The sequence below is a fragment of the Megalobrama amblycephala genome, linkage group LG18 (assembly GCF_018812025.1).
Source record: "Megalobrama amblycephala isolate DHTTF-2021 linkage group LG18, ASM1881202v1, whole genome shotgun sequence".
NCBI lineage: Eukaryota > Metazoa > Chordata > Actinopteri > Cypriniformes > Xenocyprididae > Megalobrama > Megalobrama amblycephala.
Window position 1 is genome coordinate 19,120,904 of NC_063061.1, and position 13,110 is coordinate 19,134,013.

The 13,110-nt window shown below is 36.4% G+C and overlaps 1 protein-coding gene across 1 annotated transcript; it reads left to right on the top strand.

Moving 5' to 3' along the window:
• The first annotated feature begins 179 nt into the window (after positions 1-179).
• Positions 180-11,868, top strand: LOC125253603 (neuronal acetylcholine receptor subunit alpha-9). Its single transcript, XM_048167638.1, has 5 exons — positions 180-573; positions 4,229-4,374; positions 5,487-5,641; positions 8,010-8,542; positions 9,951-11,868. The coding sequence occupies exons 1-5, from the start codon at positions 513-515 to the stop codon at positions 10,643-10,645; spliced, it is 1,590 nt and encodes a 529-aa protein (XP_048023595.1). The 5' UTR covers positions 180-512; the 3' UTR covers positions 10,646-11,868.
• The last annotated feature ends 1,242 nt before the right edge of the window (positions 11,869-13,110 follow it).

A 13,110-nucleotide genomic window follows, 5' to 3' on the forward strand; every position in this document is an offset into this window, starting at 1 on the left:
AAGTGTAACCCAGTATTTATTACAGTTTATCAGTTCACTATAGTTAATACTACAGTATGCTGTAGCATTCATTAAAGTGTTGTAAATACTATAATATAGTATACTACAATTTACTGTAGTATGGTTCAAAAACACTATAGCATTTACTATAAATTATTATAGTATTTTTTCATGTGGATAGAGTAGCCTACTTTCACTCAAAAGTGGTCTTCGTAGTGTCCTCTCAGTACTCTTGTCTCCAGTCCTACGCAATGTATTGCTATAACTACCACAACGCTCCCAGTTTACCACTAAACACGAGTCGACTATCAGCACTTAAGTATCTAGTACTGAAACTCTTCGTCACCGCTACTAACTAGCACGCGACACTTCTGTTGCCTCGCGAGTTGCGCATGGATCTTGCGCTGCCTGCCTGGTAACAATACGGTACTGAACTATGGGAATTCCTGAGAAATGCTGCACCTGCCTTCACGAGATCACAGAAGAGTTTTATTCCTCATTCACGCCACAAAATGAATCCACGTGTCATTTTGGCTTCTTTCCATTTGATTGCCACCATTGGTTTTATTCCAGGTAAGACTGCGCACATTTTAATGAACGAGTTAATTCAGGCATCCAAGGTATTTTTCGTTTTTAGCTAAATGCCGGCTATATCTATGTTTGAACAAGATCATAATTACTCAAGAGTTACTGATAAAACTGACATTAGCGTCTTTTATCCTACTCCTTGTATGTATTGGCTATATGTGTTTCTGTGTATTTTACGTTGTTATAGTTTTTTATTGCAACTTTTGTAGAGTTTATATTTAATTTGCTGTTGATAATTAAGATTTAATGTTTTTGTCTGTGTGTTTGTTTATTTGGTAGATTTAGTCATATAGGCTAAATGTGAATTCTTAAATAATACACTCAAATAAATAAACTCCATGTGATAAAGGCTGATGCTGAATTAAGATCTTGCGTTTACAGCAAATTTCAACACATGACTGTTTTCCTAAATCAGTGGTTCTCAAACCTGTCCTGGAGTACCATCAGCCCTGCACGTTTTGTATGTCTCCCTATATTTGACACACCCATTTCAGGTCTTGCAGTCTACTAATAAGTTTATGAGTTGAATCAGGTGTGATAGATGAGGGAGACATACAAAATGTGCAGGGCTGGTGGTACTCCAGGAAAGGTTTGAGAATCAATGTCCTAAATGCTCTGCATGCTCTTAGCATCAATTTACACACAAATATCCCTCCAAGAGATTCTAAGATGGACATGTCCCATGGTGCTCTGGAATATCTGTGGATTGAACCTTAACGACAGTGGACAGATGACAGCACTGATCTATAACTTAATGTGTGATATATTCTAATCAACCTGATCTGACCTGTTCTTTCAGAAGGTTGTCCCACTGATAAATAATTAGTGTTTAAAATTCCATAGAGGCATTTATAAAACAGTTAGTTCCTGTCGTTAATTCTGATTGGTCAATAGCTTTGTTTTATTCATGATAAAGCATGACTATGACCGCTTCACCCAACGGTTCTGTGTATCACTACACACAACACCCTTAGCAATGTAAACTATGTTCTCAATTGATATTGTTCATTGAAGCTTACTGTATTATGTAAAAGAGTATTCGAAAGAGATCGAGTGAGCGAGTTTATTACCTGCATTTAGCATATTCCTTCAGGTCAGTCCTATGTTCATAATAAAAAATCTGTTTAAATGTCCAATGTATTATCTTGTCCTTTTAACAGTTAAGGGGGTTTTCCCATGACCGACAGCGCTAGTCAAAGCAAGTGTGAACAACAATTCAGTCTTTTCAATGTAAAAGCTACTGACTGACACACTCATAAAGACAGTCTTTGCCACCATCTAATGGCGTGATAATGTAACTTCTGTTGCTGTTCACGGTCAGGGACAATTTTTTTCTTTTAGTAAGAGTTTACTTCTCTTTGCTTCGCGTCGTGCCTAACAACGCCCTTCAGCCGTGACTTATTCATGATACAGCACAGCCTCTCGTACCTTATTGCTTACGTAAAGATCAGCAGTCCAGCATTACCCAGAATTTCTATTTAATTCCCGTTGGAAGTGCTTTTTTAAATTATTATTATTAATTACGCAAGAATGGAACTTCTGTGAGTATATGGATTTGTAATTTACATATTGGACATTCAACAATTGCGGTCATTCTCAAGTCCACACATCCAGGGAAACTTGAATAAATTTTTATTAAAGGTGCCCTAGAACCAGTTTTTACAAGATGTACAGTAATATAAGTCTAAGGTGTCCCCTGAATGTGTCTGTGAAGTTTCAGCTCAAAATACCCCATTGATTTTTCTTAATTAATTTTTTTAACTGCCTATTTTGGGGCATCATTAACTATGCACTGATTCAGGCTGCGGCCCCTTTAAATCTCTCGTTCCCTGCCCCCCGAGCTCTCGACTATAATACAGTGCATTTACAAAGTTCACACAGCTAATATAATCCTCAAATGGATCTTTACAAGATTTTTTTCATGCATACTGCATGTATGCGTCGGATCATGTGAGTATAGTATTTATTTGGATGTTTACATTTGATTCTGAATGAGTTTGATAGTGCTCCGTGGCTAAAGCTAACGTTACACACTGTTGGAGAGATTTATAAAGAATGAAGTTGTGTTTATGAATTATACAGACTGCAAGTGTTTAAAAATGAAAATAGCAACGGCTCTCTTGTCTCCGTGAATACAGTAAGAAACGATGGTAACTTTAACCACATTTAACAGTACATTAGCAACATGCTAACGAAACATTTAGAAAGACAATTCACAAATATCACTAAAAATATCATGTAATCATGGATCATGTCAGTTATTATCAATCCATCTGCCATTTTTCGCTATTGTTCTTGCTTGCTTAACTAGTCTGATGATTCAGCTGTGCACAGATCCAGACGTTAATACTGGCTGCCCTTGTCTAATGCCTTGAACATGGGCTGGCATATGCAAATATTGGGGGCGTACATATTAATGATCCCGACTGTTACGTAACAGTCGGTGTTATGTTGAGATTCGCCTGTTTTTCGGAGGTCTTTTAAACAAATAAGATTTACATAAGAAGGAGGAAGCAATGGAGTTTGAAACTCAATGTATGTCTTTGAACGCTTGTTATTCAACTATGCCAAGGTAAATTCAATTTTTGATTCTAGGGCACCTTTAAAGATAAATGTAATGTAGCATGTATTATTAAATGTACTATCTTAAAAGTTTATCTTTGTGGCAGTTGCCCAATTAGGAACCCAGTAAATGATCCACAGAGTCCTTAAAGCATTTTTGCATTTTGTCTAAAGAAGCAACTTTGACACCAGTGTTTTTGATCACAAGAATTTGATACTTTCTGCACACTTGCTCAGTTAATGCTGCAGGACAGCAGTGCTGCCAGCTGGAACTCACACATCCTTTTCACACCACAGCCTCCATTTTTATCTTTCATTAGAGCGCTATTTTGTCTGGCACTTGGAGTGAATTGATTCACTAGTGAAAGCGCTGACCACACTCATCCTCAGCGAACAAATATATGGACTTCATATATTTTCAATCAAATATATGGATTGCAGTTTGAAAGGTTGTTGTAGCTCTCCTGTTACTAGTGCTTTTTGGTAAAGTCGGTTTTGATAAAGCATGCTCATTCATCAGGCCATCCTGAGCTGGCAGTCAAATCGTATTTTTTAGCACCTCTGAACTATTTTAACACCCAGCTGGTTACTAAAAGAAAAATGAACAAATCTAATGCTTTGCTGAATGATGTTATTCTTATTTATTTGTCCTACAGACAAATCCAAATGTCAGCAAGAATCAAGGGAATTTGAGAAATCAGGGGAAATCCTTAAAATATTTTAATTTTCTTCGACATGAAATGAAATAAAGATAGTTAAGCTAGTAAAATAGTTTGTGGTGTGGTGGTAATTTTCCAGAATTATTATCTCTGAGAGGGAACCATTACTGACTATAGAGTGCTAAAGGGTCTGATGGGCTTATTGTCATAAATAAGCTAACATAGTTGCAAATGCCTCAAGTGCTCAGATTGTTCTTTATCAGCCCTGGACACTCATCAAACTATTCCATCACAAGCCACCAAGCTCATTATGGCTGTGAGGATAGCCATTTTACTCAAGTAACCACCTTTAATTGATTAATCAATCTAATAATACAAATCGACCAAATCTAAATCACTTTCCTCTTCCTTTTTGGCAGTGTGTTTGTGTGCCCAGGGGAAATATGCATTCAAGCTGCTGAATGATTTATTTGTGAATTACACCAGTGCATTGAGGCCTGTGGAGGACACAGACAACATCATTAACGTCACCTTGCAGATCACTCTCTCCCAGATTATTGATATGGTAATGACTCTTGATCAATCACACATTCTTTCTCATTCACCTTCTTTCTGGGCTCATTTAGCTGTTTTGCATAAGCTCTTTAACTTTGAATTGTGCTGTCTGAACAAATATGTCAACTCTGTTTCTTTTACTACATGTAGGTGAATAGAGTTAAACTAGTTAAAGTAATAGATATCATCATACTGTATATTCCCTAGTTGATTAATTGGAGTACATTAAGACAATTATTTTTGTACTATTTGTATTATTCCAGAGCAGAAATCTGAAGAGTAGACAAAGTCAGGTCAAAAATTTGTTTTTATTTTCATGTATTTGAGTGTAAGGATTTTACAAAGGGAATTGTGTATATCTCTTTTTATCATTCCATAAATCAGAAAATTCTGTCGGGTCGAAAAAATGGCATTTTCACCATGTTTTTTTTAATAAAATGTTATATAAACCAGAGATATATAAGAGAGAGAGAGCAAGAGAGAGAGAAATGGTTTAGCTCATAGTGTCTTGCATTAAATATATTAAAACAAATGTGCTAGGAAATTCAATATTTTCATGTTGGTATCATACAGTTTTGAAAAAAAGAAGGAATTTTTAACATTTTTTTATTTAATAATTTTAAAATGTCAGCTTTTACAACCAACAAGTCAAAGGTAATAAAATATTCCCCTTTTCCTTGAATACACTAGGTGTACACATTTAATCATTATTATAAAAAAAAAAAAAATTAAAAATAACGAACTTACTGACCTTAACACAATATACAGAGGTTCTCTCTGTGACTTTTCTGTTTTTTTTTTGCAACAAAACTGTTTATGTGTTTAAGAATAATAATTAAAGATTATGCAAAACTTAAACTTTTAATTAGACTTTTTTGTTTTGGTTTTTATACAATCTCTGGACAGTTATACCACATAGACATTTTTAACTTCATGCTCCATAAAATAATAAAATCCCTTGTAATTCCTAAACTGAAAGCATGTTCTGACAAAAATAAACTAATGTCACATCTGAACAAGCCAGAACATTTTAGCTATTTAAAAACAAAAAAAAAATTATTTAATTTGCTGACTGGATTATATTTGTTCATATGAGTTGTGAAATCTATCTTTTTTTCCTAGGATGAAAGAAACCAGATCCTCACGACATACTTGTGGATTCGTCAGGTGTGGTTTGATGCCTACCTCACCTGGAATAAGACAGACTACGATGGGCTTGATACCATCCGTATACCTAGTAGTTATGTATGGAGACCCGATATTGTCCTATATAACAAGTAGGTCGGATTGGTATTGGGTTTCATCGATTCAACCACAAATTATGTGTCATGTCCTGTCCATCACTTTGTTGCAAAGGCTGTACATTCTTATGAACTGCTTGTTCATGGGACTGTACAGTTAGTTTGCTGTTTTTTTCTCATAACAAACTGCACTAAATGATTATCGATTAATTCAATAGCAAACAAGTAAAAAGTAAAATATTCAATATTAATCTTAATTAATCTTAATATATATATATATATTCATTTTCTTTTCTGAATCATAACAGCTTTGGCCATAACATTGCGGCATTAAAGCTCTTTCCAAAGATTTAGCTTATCTGATGCTGGTCAGTTGACAGATGGTCTGAACTCTCCACTCATTATTTTTCATGTCCAGAAAGCTTATCATAGCAAAACATGCTAGGACTAGTAATTAATTTAGAGAGCAAGTTCAGATTGTGACACTTCAAAGTTTTTGGACAGTTTTGTGTTTGACATAGCAAATCATAACCAATCTGATTCACATGACCATCCTCAACACAGCTCTGGTTGTCTTCATATATGTGGTTATACTGGCCTTGTTAGTCTTAGATAACTGTGGAATTATATAGCAAATCTAAATATTGTGTTTATTTGTCTGCATTGCAAAAAGTAATTTTCGTAAATCAGCATTTTTGTCTTTTAAAAATATTTAAATATATCTAAATAAGATCAATATACCTGATTAATATATGTTTGCATCGCCACATATTAAATATTTTTTTTATTCAATTGACCAATATACACTATATTGCCAAAAGTTTTGGAACGCCTGCCTTTACATGCACATGAACTTTAATGACATCTCATTCTTAATCTGTAGGGTTTTATATAGAGTTGGCCCATCCTTTGCAGCTATAACAGCCTCCTTTCTTCTGGGAAGGCTTTCCACAAGGTTTAGGAGTGTGTTTATGGGAATTTTTGACCATTCTTCTAGAAGCGCATTTGTGAGGTCAGACAGTGATGTTGGCGTGAAGGCCTGGCTCGCAGTCTCCACTCTAATTCATCCCTAAGGTGTTCTATCGGGTTGAGGTCAGGACTCTGTGCAGGCCAGTCAAGTTCCTCCACACCAAACTCGCTCATCCATGTCTTTGTGGACCTTATGACCTATGGTCATGTTGGAACAGGAAGGGGCCGTCCCCAAACTGTTCCCACAACGTTGGGAGCATGAAATTGTCCAAAATGTCTTGGTATGCTGAAGCATTAAGAGTTCCTTTCACTGGAACTAAAGGGCCAAGCCCAACCCCTGAAAAACAACCCCACACCATAATCCCCCCTCCACCAAACTTTACACTTGGCACAATGCAGTCAGGCAGGTACCGTTCTCCTGGAATCCGCCAAACCCAGACTCATCCATTGGATTGCCAGACAGAGAAGCATGATTCGTCACTCCAGAGAACACGTCTCCACTGCTCTAGAGTCCAGTGGCGGCATGCTTTACACCACCACATCCGACGCTTTGCATTGCACTTGGTGATGTAAGGCTTAGATGCAGCTGCTCGGCCATGGAAACCCATTTCATGAAGCTCTTTACACACTGTTCTTGATCTAATCTGAAGGTCACACGAAGTTTGGAGGTCTGTAGCTATTGACTCTGTAGAAAATTGGCGACTTCTGCGCACTGTGGCCTCAGCATGCGTTGACCCCGCTCTATGATTTTACGTGGCCTACCACTTCGTGGCTGAGTTGCTGTTGTTCCCAATTGCTTCCACTTTGTTATGATACCACTAACAGTTGATCGTAGAATATTTAGTAGTGAGGAAATTTCACGAATGGACTTATTGCACAGGTGGCAACCTATCACAGTACCACGCTTGAATTCACTGAGCTCCTGAGAGCGACCCATTCTTTCACAAATGTTTGTAGAAACAGTCTGCATGCCTAGGTGCTTGATTTTATATACCTGTGGCCATGGAAGTGATTGGAACACCTGAATTCAATGATTTGGAGGGGTGTCCCAATACTTTTGGCAATATAGTGTATATATACTGTATGGTATATTGCTTGTTTTAAGCATGTTAGAAAAATAATAACATTGACATTAGGTAAAGAAAGAAATGTAATTAAACTTATTAAGCTAATATTTCGTATTAAACTGCATTTATTATATTTATCTTGTTTTAAAGATGTGTAAATATTTTTCCTGGAATACAAGACAAAAATACAGTTAAGAAAATGATCTTTTGCAGTATTTGACTAGTCACCAGTAAGAAGGCACTTCAGGTGAATATGTAAATTATCAAAGATGATTCATGCATTCATTTTTGGTTTTAATTAAGCTTATGAAATGTAGGAAAGTGGTGACTGAGAATGATTTTATTGATTTCCACCTTCTGCCCTCCAGTGCAGATGACCAGTTCTCCAGCTCCATGGAGACCAATGTGGTGATCCGCCATGATGGCCAGATTATGTGGGACCAGCCTGCAATATCCAAGAGCTCTTGCAAAGTGGATGTGTCTTTTTTCCCTTTTGATGCCCAGCAGTGCCGCCTCACCTTTGGCTCTTGGACCCACAACGGTAACCAGATGGACCTTCACAATGCCCTGGACAGTGCTGATCTGGCTGACTTTGTGGAGAATGTAGAGTGGGAGGTTCTGGGAATGCCTGCTAAGAAGAACGTTATTCTCTATGGCTGCTGCTCAGACCCCTATCCAGATATCACCTACACACTTCACCTAAAGAGAAGAGCTTCCTTTTATATCTTTAATCTGCTCATTCCGTGCATGATGATCTCCTTCTTGGCTCCGCTTGGCTTCTACCTGCCAGCCGACTCTGGAGAGAAAGTGTCTTTAGGGGTCACAGTGTTACTAGCCCTTACTGTCTTCCAGCTTCTGGTCGCGGAGAGCATGCCTCCTTCAGAGAACGTGCCACTCATTGGTGAGATCCTGCCAAATAAGTTTCACTTGCAATTAGTAAGACTTGCTTTCAGAGAATTTATTTTGAATTAAGTTGAATAAAGCATAATCAAAATAAATTTAACAAGGTTATTGACATGGAAGATAACAAAGGAAAAAAACAAGATATTGTGGCCAGAATTTGTTCCCATGATGTGATTAGTATTCCCACAGTTTATTACTAAAACGAGGGAACAAATTAGTACAATGTGGCCATGATTTATTGAATTAATTATTAATATTTTTTTTGCATGTTGTGAAATACCAAACAATTTAATTCTAAGTTTGTACTCAAGATCTTTTGCTTTTCACAAAGTATGTTGAAGCCATTTTTTCTGTATCAAATACCATGACCATAAACAGTGAGTACCAATTTCAGTCTTACATTTGAGACAAAAGAGTGAAAAGGAATAGTAAAAGATATGTCTATAGTTAGGGGATATATGCAATCTTTGTACTATCTTCAGCTGAATTGCTTTTACCCAATTACAGACTGATATCATTTTAGTATGTTCCCAATTATCATCCCTAGTGTCCTCATTAATTGGAATTGATAATAACTTTCCCCATATTTTTCCCGTATCCTGTGTGTCTGTACAATTAATGCAGTGACCTCAATTAACATCAAATAATGGACCATTAGAACCATAATTTTCTATCACCTTTCTATCACACTCAGTGTTAAAGTGTCTTTGCCTTGGTAAATCTGTTCTGGTACTTTTATTTCCTTCCCATAAAAGTGGACAAATACTGTATAAAGTTTAGTCTTCTCTATTCAGCACAACACCGCTTTGGGTTCCTTTGGTGTGCAGTTAATTTAAAGGATTAGCTCACTTTAAAATGAAAATTACCCCAAGCTTTGCTCACCATCTTCCGTATTCAGTTTATGAAGAAAGTGTAACGGCTCTCGCAGTTCAAAATGCTTGGATGGATGCTTTCTTCACCTTCATACTCATTGGTCATATACATCTAGGATGGCTTGAGGGTGAGTAAAGCTTGGGGTAATTTTCATTTTAAAGTGAACTAATCCTTTAAGTGGATCACTAAAGAGAATACACCCCCACCCACAAGGCCTAAAAGAAATAATTATCAGGAATGCATGACACGCAGATAGGCTGATGGAGCAATAAACAATGCGCCGTGGGTCAATAATTTTAATGAGCCATCCTAATTAATCTAGGACCGCCTGCAACTGTGCCTTATATTAGCAAACTCACTATTGGAGTTGTAGCACAGTCAACGGTTAACGTTGGAATAATTTACAGAAACTTTCCTCTTGAATTCAGATAATCAATGATTCTCATGTCACGCCTAGTTTAATATCTATTCATTGCTGAAAGCTTTAAAATGAAGTCTGCTGTCTATGTTCATCAATCCCAATGTTTCCACAGGGAAGTATTACATTGCCACAATGACCATGGTTACAGCTTCTACAGCCCTGACCATCTTCATTATGAACATTCACCATTGTGGACCAGAGGCCCAACCTGTTCCTACATGGGCACGCCGTTTTATCCTGCACTACCTGGCTCGAATTTGCTTCGTCTATGACATGGGAGAGGGCTGCCTGTCTGTGCACACAGACAAAACTGCTCAAAAGGGAAACAACTGCACTATAATTGGCCAGGCCGGGGGTGAGGACTTCACTCTGAGGGTACGAGGCATTTCAGCCAGTGACGGTTGTTCACAGAAGATAAAAGATCAATTAAATGAGGATGTCAGTCCAACATTATCACTACGGCAAGGAAAGGAGTGTCACACTGGCTGGACAGATGGTACCTGTGTGGGCATTGACCATGGAGAGGTTGCAGGAGCTACAGGAGAGAGAGTATTGGAAAGCGGAGCGAGTGGAATAGAATCGGCGAAGAAAAGGGAGATAGTTGTTGAAGGTCAGTGTTTATTCCATCAACAAAGCCTCTTGAGGAATATCGAGTACATCGCTAACTTTTATCAAGAGCAGAAGGCCACACAGAGACGAAACGGGGAGTGGCGGAAAGTTGCCAAAGTCATGGATCGCTTCTTTATGTGGATATTTTTCATCATGGTCTTCCTGATGAGTTTGCTTATTATAGGGAAAGCTGTCTGAATGCTTGATATGAAAGACATCAGGGGCCTCATGCGTACTGTAAATGTCTGTGCAGTTATCATACTAATGAATGGAAAAATTTGCAAATGCAAAAATTTTCATCAAATTGTCATCAACACTGATGGAACTCCCTTGTGAAAAAGAAGTGTGCCTAACTGTATTGAATGTGCACTAGTAGCCAACTTCAGATCTCAAAGGTTTATTTTTTAAAAACTGTATTTGCAAATAATATAAATTAATTAAATAAAAGGCCACTTATTGTACTTAAAGAGTACAGAGTGCACTGTAATAATGTCCAATTAAAAGTATAACTTTAGTACATTTTAAATTATGTTTTTTTTTTTTTTTTTTGTCAGTTTAAAATAGTACACTTATATTTATGTGATGACTTACTAAAGCACATGTAAAGTTCTTGATATAATTTAACTTTAAAGTTAATATATTTATGATAATGTTAAATGGTATTTATGGTAAATTAGCACTTCATCATTACAAATGTGTAACTACTACAAAAGTATTTAAATACATGAAATACAAGTTTCAATAGAAATTACATTAAAGTATGTTTTTGTTTACCCTAAATGCTTCTCAGTAGATTCGGCAGTACACTTTAAACATATTTCAAAATCAATATGCACTTAAAAGGATAGTTCACCCAAAAATAAAAAGTCTGTCATTATTTACAAGTTGTTTCAAACCTGTGTGCTGAACCCAAAAGAAGATATTATGAAGAATAATGGGTAACCAAACCATAGTATGCGGGAAAAAAATATATTTTTTTTCTATCATCATTTTTCAAAATATTTTCTTTTGTGTTTAGCAGAAGAAAGAAATTAATACAGGTTTGGAACAACTCGAGGGTGAGTAAATGACAGAATTTTCAATTTTGGGTGAAATATGCCTATATATAGTATATTCTTTTAAAGTATATTATTTCCGTAATAAGTAGGCCTACTTTTTTTTTTTAAGTATGCTAAAGTCTACTTCCTTTTCACAAGGGCAAGCTGGACATACTAAGTCTCATTTGTTCTTGTATCATTGATTGTATATTGTTGATAAATCCAGATTATTCTAAATGAGGGAGTGTGTGCCCACAGTAATTAGCAATTAGCATAATACACTGCTCGAAAAATTAAAGGAACACTTTGAAAACACATCAGATCTCAATGGGGAAAAATATGCTGGCTATCTATACTGATATGGACTGGGTAATGTGTTAGGAATGAAAGGATGCCACATCGTTTGATGGAAAGAAAATTATCAACCTACAGAGGACTGAATTCAAAGACACCCTGGAAATCAAAGTGAAAAAATTATGCAGGCTAGTCCATTTTGCTGAAACTTCATTGCAGCAACTCAAAATGGTACTCAGTAGTTAGTATGGCCCCCCACGTGCTCGTTTGCATGCCTGACAGTGTCGGGGCATGCTCCTAATGAGACGACGGATGGTGTCCTGGGGTATTTCCTTCAATGTTGTTCCTTCTATGTTCCTTTAATTTTTTTGATCAGTTTACATGCCCAACCTTTCCCCATTCCTGCCATTCTGAAAATCAGCTGAACACAATAAACATTATATAGGCCTAGACTACTTGTGATCGGTTATTATTCTTAAATAGGGATGTATTGTAGGTTCATTTAGTAATTCAGTTACTACTAACAATTGATGTATAAATAAACATTTCAGTTTAATATATTCTAGGTTTAAAATGCCAACATTAAATAGTTTTGTCCTTTTTATCCTAAAATTTAAATTTGGTTAGTAAATCAGACCTATTGTGTGTTAGCCTTTGTTTTTTGGTACAGGAGTTGATCATTCAGGTACAAGGTCACAAAAATCAACTTCCTTGAATTTATGTTTGTTTGTGTGTTAATTTATTTATTTGGTATTAGGTGAATGAAATGGAAATTAAATGAATTATTTTATGTATCAGCAACATTAAACTAATGTACCTCATTATGTTTACTGACCTTAAGGAAAATGGAGCTCTGAAGCCAAAAGCCATGCAAGCAAACAGCCAACCAGGCATTTTACTACATGAATGCCCTTTTTTGTTTTAATATCCTTACTAAAGTTTTTCCTGCTCTGAATAGTTTTAAGCAGGAATATCACGGCATTATGTTTGCAATTTAAAAAAAGAGAGACAAGAGAGAGGTGAAACATGCAGTATGGAAAGCTGTTGTTAATTTTATTTTTGTCTTTGTAAACAACATGGGGAAATGGAGATGGACAAAAATTCAGAGCAGAATGACAAATGGAGCCAAATCCACCTACAGTAACACTGACTGTTTCAGATTTAAGCCTATTCCATAATGTGGCTGTTACTGCATGTGAGCTGTGGTACTGCTTGATTTGTGTGTATATATATAATACTATATGCACTACTGTATGCACAATATCATTAAATGTTTAGATACAGCATTTAATTGTTTAGCTGTGCTTAGCCAATGTCTTGACTTTGTGAGAC

Coding starts and splice junctions, on each gene's coding strand:
- LOC125253603 (XM_048167638.1), top strand. CDS start 513: ATGAATCCACGTGTCATTTTGGCTTCTTTCCATTTGATTGCCACCATT. Junction 5,642..8,009: donor GATATTGTCCTATATAACAA/GTAGGTCGGATT, acceptor TCTGCCCTCCAG/TGCAGATGACCAGTTCTCCA. Junction 8,543..9,950: donor AGAGAACGTGCCACTCATTG/GTGAGATCCTGC, acceptor ATGTTTCCACAG/GGAAGTATTACATTGCCACA.